We start from the raw sequence: 14890 nt of genomic DNA on the forward strand, positions 1-14890 counted from the left end.
CAGGAAGTTGACAACCATTCATGATACCACATGCTTACAAAAAGGATAAATGAAAGACGCAGCTCATCGTCCGGCATTTATTGCAAAGTTACTGCTTGCCGCCTTCCTTCTTGGGAGCTTTTTCGGTTTTCTTCTTTGGGGCTGCCTTATCAGCAGGCTTCTTCTTCTTCTGCACCTTACCGTCCTTGGTCCTGGGGGTGGTAGCCTTCTTGCCAGCAGGCTTCGTCTGAGCGCCCTTCTTCTTAGGCTTACCAGCCACAGCAACTGACGTATCTCCCTTCTGAGCTGCAGCTGCAAGGGCGGCAGCAGCCTTACGCTTCTTAGCAGAATACGTGGTCTTGTGTGTCTTGACCTTTTTGGGCTTCCACGAGGTTGACAGACGCTTCCTCTTCTGTGACGCCAGCCTGAGCTTCTTCTTCAGTCCAGGTTTCTCGACGTGTTCAGGCTTCTCCTCGGCGATGATCTCGACGTGGCAAGGCGAGCTCATGTAGGGGTTGATGCGACCGTGGGCACGGTAAGTGCGACGCCTCATCTGGCAGGCGCGTTGCACAACGATGTGGCGGATGTATAAATTCTCGGCGTCAAGACCCTGAAAATAAAATTAGGTCCATTAGGAGTTAGCAGATGAACTTTATACAGCTAGAAGCTTGCAGTCAAATTATGTTCTACAATTTCTTAACCGTGACGCCGGCGGGAGTTAATCCTTTATTAACATGCTAAGCTACGGCACCAAACTTAGGTTAGCGAGTCCCTAGATTGGATTACTGGCTTACTGAATGGTGTGAATAGTGTATAGAAAAAACCCTATGACTCAGATCTATGAAATTAAGTGATATTTAGAGTTAATACATCAATCGAACAGAAGTTAAAAGCAAGGATTCATCGAGGCAACTTAGAAAACGGCCCTGGCAAAATGAGACCTTGAAACCCACCTTGAATTGAGCGTTGCTCTCAAGATTCTTCAGGAGATCGAGAAGGTAATGGACGCTTTTTGTGGGCCAGCGACCCTGAGTCATTTTCCATTGCTTTGCCTGTGGACAGAAAAATTCATCATATTACTATATAAATAGATAATATGAAAATCATAAGCTTACAACACTTGGAAGATTACTTAGTTTATATTATAATTGTATTTACCACAATAATCTTAGAAGCGCACAAATGCAATCACATTCGCAACTTCTTGAATCAATACCTACTTGAAGAATTCAAGTTTTAAAAGCTTGAGAACTGAAGCTTTATCAGAAGTAGTCGCACTATTAACCAAAAAGAGAAAAATAAAGCTATTACAATATGGAGAACACCTCAGCAGTTTAAATTTAATATGAATCCTACATTACCATGGATATCTGCTATAATTTATGATCAAGAAAACGATGGTTGTTCAGATGAGTAGTTAGATCACAGTCGGCAACTCGACCTTTATTATTATTACACAAAGCATTTATCGTGGCATCTGGTTCAAACAAACTTCGAGGGCAAACAAGATTAATAACCAGCAAAAAATATATAGACACAAGGCCTAACCCTCATACATCAAAATTCCACACCAAGTCTAACGTATGGGGGGAATAACAGTACAAATATATAGGCTCAATGGTAATAATATCCAGATGCAGTGCAACAAACCTGAGCACATCGCCCAATGCCTCCGTTGAAGCGTCTGAAGGGAACGCACTCCTTGTGTTTCAGGACATTGTTGAGGAAGGCCTTAGCCCGCGTCAGTGACATGCGCCTCAGCACAGCCGCTGTCTCGAACGTGTTCTGTAAATAATTGTATTATTTCATTACGAGTGTTAACAGAACATATGGGTGAATATGCATTTTACATTGTTGATTCAACTAATAGAAAATAACCTCCTGTTGTTACTCAGAGAGTCAAGCAAGTTGATAAAAATCAATGAGAAAGTTAGAAGAGCTGTCACTTACAAGAAAAAAAAAATTCTTGAACATAACCTCAACTATCAATTCAAAGCTGGAAATTTTGAAAAAAAATTGATCATCTGTTATCTTCAGCCTAAATTTCACTGAAGTGAGAAAATATATTTACGTGTATGAAAATCATGTATAATAAATACGGATACCGTAAAATGGGGTAACTTAGACCGGCGGGGTAACTTAGACCACTTTTCGTTTTTTTAACAAAAACCCATGTTTTTGTTAAATTTTTTTGTTAAATTAATTTTTAAACAAAAACCAAAAACACAACTCAAAAACTATTTGACATAGAAAAATTTTGTCAATGGGCATTAAAGGCCTAATACTGAGGCTACATAACACAATAGAAAGATTTGAAAAGTTTGCATATCTAATAGGTTAAAAAATTAAAAATGTGACCCACGAAAAAAAGCTATTATTTAAAACCTGTCAGAGTACCCCCTCCAATTTTTTCATTTTTTGGTTAAATAACTCCAGGTTTTGATGCATTGTAGTAGAACTCTTCTAGTTACATGTGCAAATGACAAATTTTAGGAAAGTGTCCTAGTTTGCAAATGGGGGGTGCCGCCTCCAAATGGGGTAACTTAGACCACCTAATGTCAGCCCTGACGGGGTAACATAGACCGGCTTGGAAGTTAATATAAAATTACCATATATAACAAATATGTAACTAGAAGAGTTCTACTACAATGCACCAAAACCTGGAGTTATTTGGAGTTATTTTACCAAAAAATATAATTGATTTTTCCACCCGGTCTAAGTTACCCCAAGAGCTGGGGTAACAAAGACCATCACTTTTTTTTAAATTACATAAAGACTATGAGAGACAGGAGCCAGCAATTTATTGCGAGTGAAGCTCGAGTATAGACCTGTATTTTACATGTTTCAATTCAAGTTTAATTTAGTTAGTAAAAAAATGGCATCATTTATAAAAAAAAAGTGGTCTAAGTTACCCCATTTTACGGTACAGCATAAAAAGTGAAATTCCATAAGCTTACTGAACATAAAATATTTGGGCAATTTATGTTGTAGATGACCTTATAGTTTCCTTAACTAGGCAGATAAATTTATTTCATATACCTATAAAACATCCTTTTTGCTTACCTTAAAGCTAACCCTGAGGTCAGCCCCCTTTGCCTTGCAGGACTTGGTGGGGTTCTGCGGTTGAGCCGTGTACTTCACCATCGTGCCTGAAAAAAATAGTAATGAGTATGATAAGGCCTAAAATTTATCCCTTGAGATATTGTAATGCTTGTAACATTCATCACTCAAGCACAAAGCCTGAAAGAAAAGCATTGCCATTAAACAAACCTGCACTGCTGCCAGTAATTTTTGACAACAACCAATCCAAACATCTAATTGCTAACAATTTCAATTTACACAAGATTGAGATAACTGATTTTTACTGAAGTATTACAGTCTGAACAAACAATATTGAAATTTTACTGAATTTATAATGTATCTTTATATTGCCTTGTTGAATCAAAATCTTGCAAAAAATGTTCATAAAAGAAAATGAGGAATTCTCTTCAGTAACATGATGCTGTTGTATCACAGGCCCAACACATTTTCATTGAAGTTTTTCATAGTTAGAGAAGCAAGAGAGCTTGTATCCAGTTACTAAGATACATGCAATGTATCAAACAAAAACAAAATAAAAAAGTCAGATCCAAAATTGTCTACAAATTAAAGGAGAATATTTGTGTTGCAATTGGCAGGGTAAGTGTAAGATTTGATATAAAACCAATGGCCAGGCAACTTAGCTTGCACAAATAAATTTAAAAATAAAATTTACTCAGTGGATATTTTTCACACTTGACTGAAGAGCCAGCAAACCTAACCAGTCGCAGAATTCATACATACCGTAAAATGGGGTAACTTAGACCACTTTTTTTATTATAAATGCTGCCATTTTTTTACTAGCTAAATTAAACTTGAATTGAAACATGCAAAATACAGGTCTATACTCTAGCTTCACTCACCATAAATTGCTGGCTCCTGCCTCTCATAGTCTTTATGTAATTTCAAAAAAAGTGGTGGTCTTTGTTACCCCAACTCTTGGGGTAACTTAGACCGGGTGGTAAAATCAATTATATTTTTTGGTAAAATAACTCCAAATAACTCCAGGTTTTGGTGCATTGTAGTAGAACTCTTCTAGTTACATATGCAAATGACAAACTTGAGGAAAGTGTCATAGTTTGCAAATGGGGGGCACTGCCCCATAATGAGGGAAATGTGACTACCTAATGGCAGCCCTGATGGGGTAATATTGACTGGCTTGGAAATTAAGTTAAAATTACCATATATAAGACTCTGTAGAGTCTGAAACATAAAGAAAAAACATAAGTAGGCTGTCAAACATAAAATATGTTATATATAGTAATTTTATATTAACTTCCAAGCTGGTCTATGTTACTCTGTCAGGGCTGACATTAGGTGGTCTAAGTTACCCCATTTGGGGGCGGCGCCCCCCATTTGCAAACTATGACACTTTCCTAAAATTTGTCATTTGCATATGTAACTAGAAGAGTTCTACTACAATGCATCAAAACCTGGAGTTATTTATTCAAAAAATAAAAAAATTGGAGGGGGTACTCTGACAGGCTTTAAATAATAGCTTTTTTTCGTGGGTCACATTTTTAATTTTTTAACCTATTAGATATGCAAACTTTTCAAATCTTTCTATTGTGTTATGTAGCCCCAGTATTAGGACTATTGTGTTATGTAGCCTCAGTATTAGGCCTTCAATGCCCATTGACAAAATTTTTCTATGTCAAATAGTTTTTGAGTTGTGGGGGTTTTTGTTAAAAAAACGAAAAGTGGTCTAAGTTACCCCGCCGGTCTAAGTTACCCCATTTTACGGTAATTATTTTGTGAAACTTCTATTGGAATATCTTGTATACATGCACTACAATACAGGAGTAAAACACTGCCACTCATTACTGAAATATCATTGCAACAAAGTACAATATAATGTAAATTTAGAATCTCATTGCTCAACCATCAGTTCTTTTTGTCCTATTTAAAATCTCATAGCTCAACCATCAGTTCCTTTTGTCCTATCTAAAATCTCATGGCTCAACCATCAGTTCCTTTTGTCCTATCTAAATACTCAAGGCTCAAGTCTACACATGTCAGCTGAACTAACTGAAACTTTCACTCTGGAAATGACAAGAGTTTGCACTGATGGCATATATAAAGTATAAAATCAGTCATGACTCATAGTTGCAGTTGAAAATGAAGACAATACATATTCTGTTATCAAAGTTTGATTTTAAAATCAGAATTAAAAAATTAGTTTTAGGTGACAAATTACCTAGTAACCATGAAGCTAGAAGATTTATATAATTAGAAAGAATTTTCCAGTCTTTGAAGTGAGCTAAAATGGAAAGTATCTTCTCTCCAAGCAACAAATAAGGTTTTTTTTTGAAGCTATAAATTTATAGATTTTTGAGCGGCAACTCCATATTTTTGATTCATGAATCCTTTTTCAAACTGTGGGAAGCAATTTCAGAGCTGCCAACTCAATTACCAAGATATTAGGCATATATCATGCCTAATTTCTTATTTTAGGCATTAAAACGCATTTTTCCTTCAATTCAGAGAAAATTAGTTGAATGATACTCCAATTCAGATTTTTTAAAAGAAGCAACAGTTTTAATGCAGTCTGATATAACTGCAACTATCACTGGATAACTGCAATCATCGCAGATGCAATCACCGGATATTATGGTAGGAGTGTGGTACTGATCAGTGGCATAGTGTTGAAGTAGAGATTTTGTAGAATTAGTTTATTCCTTACTTATATAATTATCTACTTTAAGATTTTTTAATCACTTTTGTTTGCCATATGAACTAAAGAAGTCAAAAATTTCATAGAATGACTGTCTGAACAAGGTTGAATTCAAGATGGTAAATGTAGGTACATGATAGGTAAACAATTCACATTTGATCTTAAAATGTGCAAATTGACCATTATTTAAAAATTTGGGTAATATTTAGGATATAAACCAGTGGCACATAAAAATCTGAAATATCTGGCTGAATTTTCCAAAAAATTTTGGCAAACGCCATTTCATTAGTAATTTTTGAAAATTGTAGGTAAATGTTTTTTCTCCATATCTCACCCAGTTTGCATGTGTTGTAAATACTATTTTAATTTTTTTGTGATTACTATTTTTTATTTTTGGCATTGGCAACTGGAATGAGGTAGCCGTATATCAGGTAATTGTGCGAGTGCTTCCATGTATTTCCATTTACATGATTCTGCTCGCTCAAAGCTCAAACAGCCTCTGCAGCCTAGTGGCAAGCCAGAGATTTTTTATAATGTTCATTTTTAATATCCTCATATAATCAAGATTTAAACCAATATCTTATGTATGATGATACTGGTGTGTGGTGCCCCAGGTTGGGAAAAGTCATACTTTATTCTGAAATATCGTGGCTAGGGTAAGTGCGGTATATTCCGACATCATGGGTAATTCCAACACTTCTCAACTTTTTTCCTTCATATTAAGCTTTGTCTTAGTTCCACGCATTCATTGATGGTAGAAATAGTGACATCATAATAATGCATGCCATACTATTGCCAAAACACTAGGTCTGAGCCATCTGGCGGGAAAATGTCAAGATCCAAAGAGAGACAGTGCAAGTCACCCGGCGAAACATCAAAAAACGTGACAAAGTTGATAGTTGACCTTGCTCTACCAAATAGTGATAAACTGTTTGTGTAGAAAGACTATTATGGTTTGAGACTTTTAAATAAGTCTGTGAATATATTAGGAATCCTTTAAGTATACTTGTATTTGCTGATTTCAAGTGGTAAATAAATTAATAGATGATTAAGTTAAGAGACAGTTTTAGACAAATAAAAAGTTAAAAACTAATTCCAACACAGCTTGGAATTAGACACACACAGCTCATTCCGAGCTGTGTGCAAAAATTAAAATTTTCTTAATTAAAAGCTTAATAGCTCGTAATTAAAAGCCTAATTAAGTAGTGTTCAATATTCAATAGTGTTCTAATTCCGAGCTGTCATATTCCAATACAGCTCACACTCACACAGTGATCAGAATTCAAACACAAGAGGATCGGAATTAGGAATTAGTAGTTTGATGCGCGACCAGAATTAGTCTCACAAAATGCCGAATTTAGTCACACAGTGTCGGAATATATGGATTTGGTAGGATTGCATTCTAAAGGCTTTTAAATAAATACGGCAACAGTTTGTGAGGTTTCATTGTTGCTGGCGTGTAGTGCAGTGTGTTTTGCGAGTGACGTAAAGCAAACAGAACTCGAGTTGCGCATACAGTGATTTTTTTATAGCCATTCATTTTTTGCTATGCCCTTTATGTGTCGGAATATACCGCGTTAACCCTATTGTATAATTTTATTAGGTATAAAATCTCACAGTTCAAATGTCATGTATTTTTGTTTGATTGAAAAAAATCAACAGTTAGCACTTTGCATAACAAGTTTTATAAAATTTTAAACTTCCACAACATGCAGTACTTCAATTCCATGCTCCTCGCAAAAATATCCTTCAGAACATAATAACAAGTCAATCCAACACGTTTCTTTGAAGTTTGCGTAGCTGCGGTCACGTCAGAGTGGTTTGCATAGTAGGACTTTATAAGTAACTTAGTAAGTTTGCAGCTCGTGAATGGCTTTTCATGGCCAAGATATGGAATTCATGGCTCAAAAAAATGGGATCACGGCTCAAAGTCAAAGCCCATAAGAAATAGAATCACAGCTGGCAAACCCATAAAACCATGGCTCAAAGAATTTAGTTGCAGCTTGCCAAGTAGATATAGGTATTTCATGCCTGTGGTATCCATGACACCTACTTTGAGCTGGTCTACTATAACTATTCTATCTAAAAATTTTAAACCAAAAAACTGGCAGAGGTGGCTCAAAAGTAATATATTGACCATCATTTCTAGAATTTTATCCTGCCTGAGCCAGGTTTGATAACATTGGTGCAGTGGTACCAAATCAATTACACTTGCTTGCAATATATTCACTGCATTTCACAAGTTAACAGGCTCTTGTAAGCTTATTCTATGAAAAAACAAACAATACATATTTGACTGTAAATGGAGTGAAAAAAATTACCAAAGAACATTACCAGTAAGATGTTAGCAGCTTAGATTTCTTTACTATCACAGTACCACGCAGCACTCAAAGCAATTTCATGTGTTTATTTGGCAACTAGGTATCGACATGGCTGTTCATATTAGCTACCTAGTAGCCTACACACAAAACTGATGGAGGTGAAAACGTCGGCTAAAATAATTGTGAAATTATCACTATTCAAGTAGTATTCACTTTTGATGAAACAAAACAGCTACTTGCAAGAATGACGGAATACCTAATAAATTCAAGTACCTAGCCTACTCAATTTCATAGATTATACCTAGCTATTGACCAAAAAAGATACCTAACTCAGTACTAACTGAACGTAGAGACGGTAGAGCCTGAGCACGAGCAATAGTTAGGTTAGGTAATTGAGTAATAGCAAAGGGATTAATTTTTTGGATGGGTCAATTTTACGACCAGAAAATAAGAAGACAGACTGAAGACTTTCCTATCATAGAAATAAAAAACGCACAGCATATCTAATAAGTTGTACAGCTCACGAAAAAATCTAAATTCTGGCTAGGTACTCGCCGATGACAACGAACAGGCTCTGTGACGAATGGTCCGGAACGGACAAAACTAGGCAGTGAGATAGAATTGAAAATTACCTTATAGACAATGATAACGCCCAATTTATATAAAAATTTCAATTATAAGGAAACGACATGACTAGACAAATATTCGATACATAAAGATCACCCACCTCACTAACAACGGCAAACACGGTGTACATAAACTGAACTAGGAATGTTGCCACAACTGCAGCGTGAAGTAAACACAACTCCTACTCTCAGAAAGTAGCTCATTAAACTTTTCAACACACTTTTGGTGCACCCAATTTACAAATGTCGTAAACACTATTTTAATTTTCGAATGATGAACTAAGATGAAATTTTAATTATTGATCGCGATTCCATGAATTATATGTTTTGAGCATAATACATATGATAAATTTTTGCTTCGACCAAGTCATAGACATTAATTCCAATGCCCAAGGACTCGTAAAAAATGAATAGACGTTTAGATTATACATCTTCGCATTTATTTCTTGATATTTGCAGCAATTTGAGCGAAATAAATAAGATTCCGCTTAAACAGGTTATGTTTGGATTTGAAACGAAGCATGTTCAATTTCGAGTGCTCAAAATCAAAGTTCTCCTTGAAATATATGCAGTAAAAAATATTTATAAAGTAATTTATTGATATAAAGCAGATAAGCATGCATTTGAGAACTATAATTATTTCAGGTTGAAATTAAGCGATGAATTAGAAAACTTATATTGTATTTACACTTCAAACATGGATTTCCTCATTTCTCTATAGGTAGAATGCTAATTGTTCATGTCTATTCCTAGACATGCGTACTTAATACTTATTACCATTATTTAGATCCTATCTAATAATTACCTTGGACAGCTTCAGTAATTCAAATCAGCACTCTAACCTCAGAGCATCTAGTAAAAAAATGCTGGCAGCAGCAAAAGCAATCTAGCAGCAGAGATGTGGGCCCAAAGTTGACCAGCGTTTCAGCTATCAAGGCGCACCGCACCAAAAGCCAATTATTCACTGCGTCTAAACTATGTTTTTAATTTCCTAATTATTGGTCACGAACTGAGGGACAGGAGCGTGCCAAAGCTACTGCCAAAGCTACATCTTCAAAAACAGACTAGACGAAGCTATGCAGGAGCATATGTTCAGTCTTAAAATGCCTAGCAAATTACGGACCAGGCAATAAGACTAGACGAAGCTATGCAGGAGCATATGTTCAGTCTTAAAATGCCTAGCAAATTACGGACCAGGCAATAAGTCCAGCAGCTATCTCAATCAATCGTCAGCTATGGAAAGATCGGATTCCAAAGGCCGGATCCCTTGTGAATCAAGTCACGAAAAATTTAAGAATCGGCAACAGGCCATGGGCCTATTTCTTCAGCGCCGACAATTCTATTCTATTCTACTGAATCGACACGTTTTTCCGTGTTAATTGAGAACGCGAGGAGGTAAAAATAATAAAAAAATCCTCGCCATAGCCTAATGGGAATTGAAATGTGTTCATTCAATTTCATAATTATTGGTTACGAATTATATGAATGGGGCGTGTCGAAGAGGAATAGCCCAAGAGTAGTCGACGGTAATACCCACGCACTTTTGTCGAAATGGGAGTTATTCATTAATATTTCAATAAATTTTTAAGTGGCCACATTAGACGCTGGACCTCAGCTTACGGCTAGTCAGTGTGTAAATGAGTGTCAGCAAGAGACTAACAAGGCAAGGAGTTACACCAGCAAGGAGTCGAGGTGCTCTGACTGCATGTCAGTGGCAGCTGCATTTTCAGAGGTATTTCGGTCAACAACTGACCATAATACGTCCCATAACTTCCAGTGACGCCTACAACTATTTTAAGAGTTACCTGGTCACATTTTTGATGAGACGGTCAATTGCTGACGAAACCGCGTCGATTTTCGATAATGGATAGCACATAAAGGTTTTCTTTATTATACGTTTTAAATTATTATAAGTTGTTTGTGACTGATCGCTCCTATTACTATAGTCGGCAAGGTGCGCACAATAATACTAACGGGTAAAATGAGTTTTAAGCATATTGGGCGTCTTTAGAAACCATATATCTTTACCGCTCCAAGTACCTACCTATACAGCGATAATAATAGAGCGAAGTCCAGACGTAGCTGCAATAGAGGGGAAGAAGACGAAAATAAAATAAGTTTTAAGTGGCTTTTTTGTCGTTTTTGCTGCCGCTCGAAGCTGCAGCTTTGACGACTGCTCTGCGGTAGGCTTTCCATTCTACCACGCAGAAAGCCAAGGTGCCTGCTGCGCAGAGAATCACCAAGATGGCTGCAAAGTGAGAAGACATATTGAATGTGAGAGACGAATATTTTTCCCCATTCTAATATTCCTTACATTTAATATGGTGCTTTCAAGCGTGCCTTTTTTATGGAGCGTGCCTAATCATAAAAAATGAATGCAGGGCGAATTTTGGAGCACCTTCGGAATTTTGGACCACAAGAAACTTTGGATACCAAGATTCGTATAGTACCGAGATGCCAGTGCAGGCTGATGTATGTGGAATAGAAGAAGCCGCAGGCGGCACTGAAGCTCTGCACGAACTTGAATACGGCAAAAGCAGGGCCAGAGTTGTCAGAGTACACGGAGCCCAGCAGCGAGTAGACTTGAGTGTTGAAACATGCGTCGCCGAAACCCAGCAAGAAGCTGCATAGCAGCGCAATCCAAACTCTGCCACAAGCAACGTAGAGGTCAATTGAAATTAACAAATACGTTAACATACAGTTGAATACTGGTGAACGTTTTTCGTGAATCAATTGAAAATTTGCAATACGTCATAATTAGAGTTTTGCAAGTTGCCTCACATGGGCTGGCCGTCAGAAAATTTAGAAGGTCCATAAGTGTCGCCTAGGGGGGAGTCCTTGGGGAGGTTCAGGAAGATGAGGTAAAAGCAGACCATGTGGATCAGGAAACCCAGCAACACAATTGGGTCCCGCCCGAACTTGATTGTCTTGCTACCGAAGATCCCGAACGTAGCGCCGGCTGAGGAAGTGAAGTAGATCGTAGAGAATCAGGCTTTTTGTGGCACAAACAACAGTTAAAATCTTCAAGTCGTTTTGATTTTTTAGTGAACTTGTGCAGTCAGCCGTTATGGGGTGGATACAATCAATGCTCTGGGGAAGTGTCTACAAGTGTCACAATTGGAAGTGGAAGCTATCTGTTCCACATTGACTGGGTTAAAATCAGCCAGTTACAAATTACAAAAGAAGAAAGAAAAAACAAGCAGTAATGAAGGCAGGAAGACAGTTTGGATGGACAAGAAGCGTAAAAAAAGCTCATACCAAGGATCTCTCCAACTCCAATTGAGATGCCGGAGAGTCCGACCAACATCTTGGGGTCAGGGAAACGTTGCGTGAAACTCAGGCAAGCGCTGTACACCCCGCTGAAGAAACTCAGCTCCAGGCCTGCACAGTAACATTACTATTAGTACCTAAAATGTTGTATTTGTATATATTGTAAGATGTTGTATTTGAATATGAGAGTTTACAATTATCATAGGGCATAAATATTCATTATCAATCTTACAAAGGGCTAGATCGCTACATATATTTTGAGAAATTGCATGTAAAATAAAAAAAGTGTTTGGCTCTTATAAAAGAAAATAGGACAAACCCGTGTAAAAGAACGTGACGGACAACAGAAGCATGTCTTTGGTAACAAAAAGCTTAAAACTTTTCATAAGCTCTTTAGCAGGGGAACTCGTGGCATCAGATCTGCCTGATTGTGATCCCGGTTTGGGCAGTAGGAGCAGCACGAGAGTCCCTGCCACAGACACGGCCGTCAGGGAAATGAAGACCACGAAGCGGGTGTCGGCACTTATAACTTCCTGGCCTCGGAACTTCACGAACACGAAGATGTTGCCGAACACCATGCTGCGTGACATAGATTTGGTTAGAACACCATGCTGCGTGACACAGTTTTGGTTAGAACACCATGCTGCATTCGAATTTGCAAAATTTTACTGGCCATATTACTATAATCTCAGACTGAACACAAACGAAATCTGCTTGTGAACACGATCAAACGATAGGAGACTTAAATATATTATATCATACAATTTGCAAAATTTTACTGGGCATATTACTATAATCTTGAACTGAACACTTGCGAAATCAGCTTGTGGACACGACCAAATGATGGGAGACTCAAATATATTATACCTTGAAATTTGCAAAAAATTCACTGGGCATATTACTATAATCTCAGACTGAACACAAGCGATATCTGCTAGTGAACACGATCTAACGATTAGAGACTTGAATATATTATCCGCAAAAATTTACTGGGCATATTACTATAATCTTGAACTGAACACATGCGAAATCAGCTTGTGAACACGATCTAACGATAGAAGACTTGAATCTCTTATACCTTCGAACTTATAAAATTTTACTGGGCATATTACTATATACTCAGACTGAACACAAGCGATATATGCTTGTGAACACGATCAAACGATAGGAGGCTTAAATATATAATGCCATAGAATATACAAAAATATTCTGAGCATATATTACTTTAATCTCAATCTGAACACAAGCGATATCTACTTCTGCAAACGGTCAAGCGACGAGGGACAACCCGCAAATTAAAATGATATAGACATAATAAATAAAATTAAGATAAAAATAAATCAAATATGAGATAAACATAATTTTTTACTATTACGGCTCTGGTAATCGGGCTACATGCCTGCAGCACTCTCTGTATCATGTGTGATACATACCAAGTGACATTACATTTCAATTTACATCGGTGTTTTTTGGCGGTAAACATTAACTCCAATGACAGACAAGGCGTTCTCTCTATAAAAATGCGAACAATTGCCTTTCAAATAATTAAACAGCTTAAATTTTAACGTAATAAACTGAGCTATTAATATAGTTACAAATTGAATACAAGCGACATCTACGTCTGATGACGAACTAACGATGGGGACTTGAATAATATATCACATCTTTTGAAATTTAAAAAAATTTCCGAAATTAAAAATTACGTCTGTAGACGACCGAACGATGAGGACTTCAACATTATATTACACCATATAAAAGAGAAATATACTACTGATATTACTACCACACATAGAACACAACCGATGGCTACGCATGAAGTCGAACAAGCGACGACAGAATCAAGTAATAATCAAATCATTTATAAAACAATCAACAATTGAACAAAATATCGTCACAAAATAAACACGAGCACTGGCTATGTCTGTATAGGAAAGCAAACAATGGAATACTCAAGTAACATATCACAGCACACAAGAGGAAGAAAAATTAACATCATATCATCACGAACTGATGACAAAAAAAATAGCAACGCCCCAACAGACGATGAGGACTCGAGTATCATATCTATAAACACAGTGCAGATACTCTGCACATCTGCAGCAGCCCGGATAACACTACAAATTCTCACAGATGGCAACGTTACATCAGACCGCGAAAACAACGCAAATTTAAGCAATTTATATACATCGGCTAGGAATTATAACAATCTTTAATGAAACATAAGAATGCATATCAGCAGCAGCAGCAGCAAAAACATCAGCTGTGAAAATTAAATGTTATTACAATAAAAAAATTCTGCGCCTACAGAGTACAGAGTTTAATTTGAACATCGTATAACGATTGGCATTAACATTAAGGTTACAGCCACGACACTGCTATCTCATAAGGTTGGAAGCACGACACTTCTGTCTCATAAGGCTAAAGGCACGACACTTTTATCTCATAAGGTTGGAGGCACGACACTTCTGTCTCATAAGGCTAAAGGCACGACACNTAAGGTTAAAGGCACGACACTTCTGTCTCATAAGGTTGGAGGCACGACACTTCTGTCTCATAAGGTTAAAGGCACGACACTTCTGTCTCATAAGGTTAAAGGCACGACACTTCTGTCTCATAAGGTTAAAGGCACGACGTTTTGTCACATGAATGGCAAGACAGGTGGTCTTGTAATTGTGTGGGTGACAGATTGAACATTCTGAACAACCTGGCTCGCTTACAATGACCACTGTACTTCCTGATTATCAGGACCGAAAATATTGTTAGCTAGATTGATTAACAATAATTTCAAATGATAGTCCGCTGGAGATAGCGCAGCTATCCTGGCAAGACGGATCCATGTGTTTCGGGGCGACTGTAGCTCGATAAGATAAGGATAAAAGGTCAAATAGTAGCAGAGGTTGAGCGTAATAGAGAAAGGAGAAATAGGCAAAACAAAGGTCTAG

At 37.2% G+C, this 14890-nt stretch overlaps 2 protein-coding genes across 2 annotated transcripts; both read right to left on the reverse strand.

Moving 5' to 3' along the window:
- Positions 1-63: 63 nt before the first annotated feature.
- LOC108672173 (60S ribosomal protein L17) lies at positions 64-8861 on the reverse strand. Its single transcript, XM_018159801.2, has 5 exons — positions 8780-8861; positions 3043-3128; positions 1630-1764; positions 933-1031; positions 64-589 (listed from the first exon to the last, which is right to left on the reverse strand). Exons 2-5 carry the CDS (start codon positions 3121-3123, stop codon positions 89-91), a joined length of 816 nt encoding a protein of 271 aa, XP_018015290.1. The 5' UTR covers positions 3124-3128; positions 8780-8861; the 3' UTR covers positions 64-88.
- Positions 8862-10761: 1900 nt separating this feature from the next.
- LOC108672153 (UNC93-like protein MFSD11) lies at positions 10762-12526 on the reverse strand. Its single transcript, XM_018159779.2, has 5 exons — positions 12268-12526; positions 11937-12059; positions 11460-11637; positions 11129-11325; positions 10762-10926 (listed from the first exon to the last, which is right to left on the reverse strand). The coding sequence occupies exons 1-5, from the start codon at positions 12524-12526 to the stop codon at positions 10799-10801; spliced, it is 885 nt and encodes a 294-aa protein (XP_018015268.1). The 3' UTR covers positions 10762-10798.
- Positions 12527-14890: the final 2364 nt, after the last annotated feature.

Source organism: Hyalella azteca, unplaced genomic scaffold, assembly GCF_000764305.2.
Source record: "Hyalella azteca isolate HAZT.00-mixed unplaced genomic scaffold, Hazt_2.0.2 contig3150, whole genome shotgun sequence".
In the NCBI taxonomy this organism is placed as follows: Eukaryota; Metazoa; Arthropoda; class Malacostraca; order Amphipoda; family Hyalellidae; genus Hyalella; species Hyalella azteca.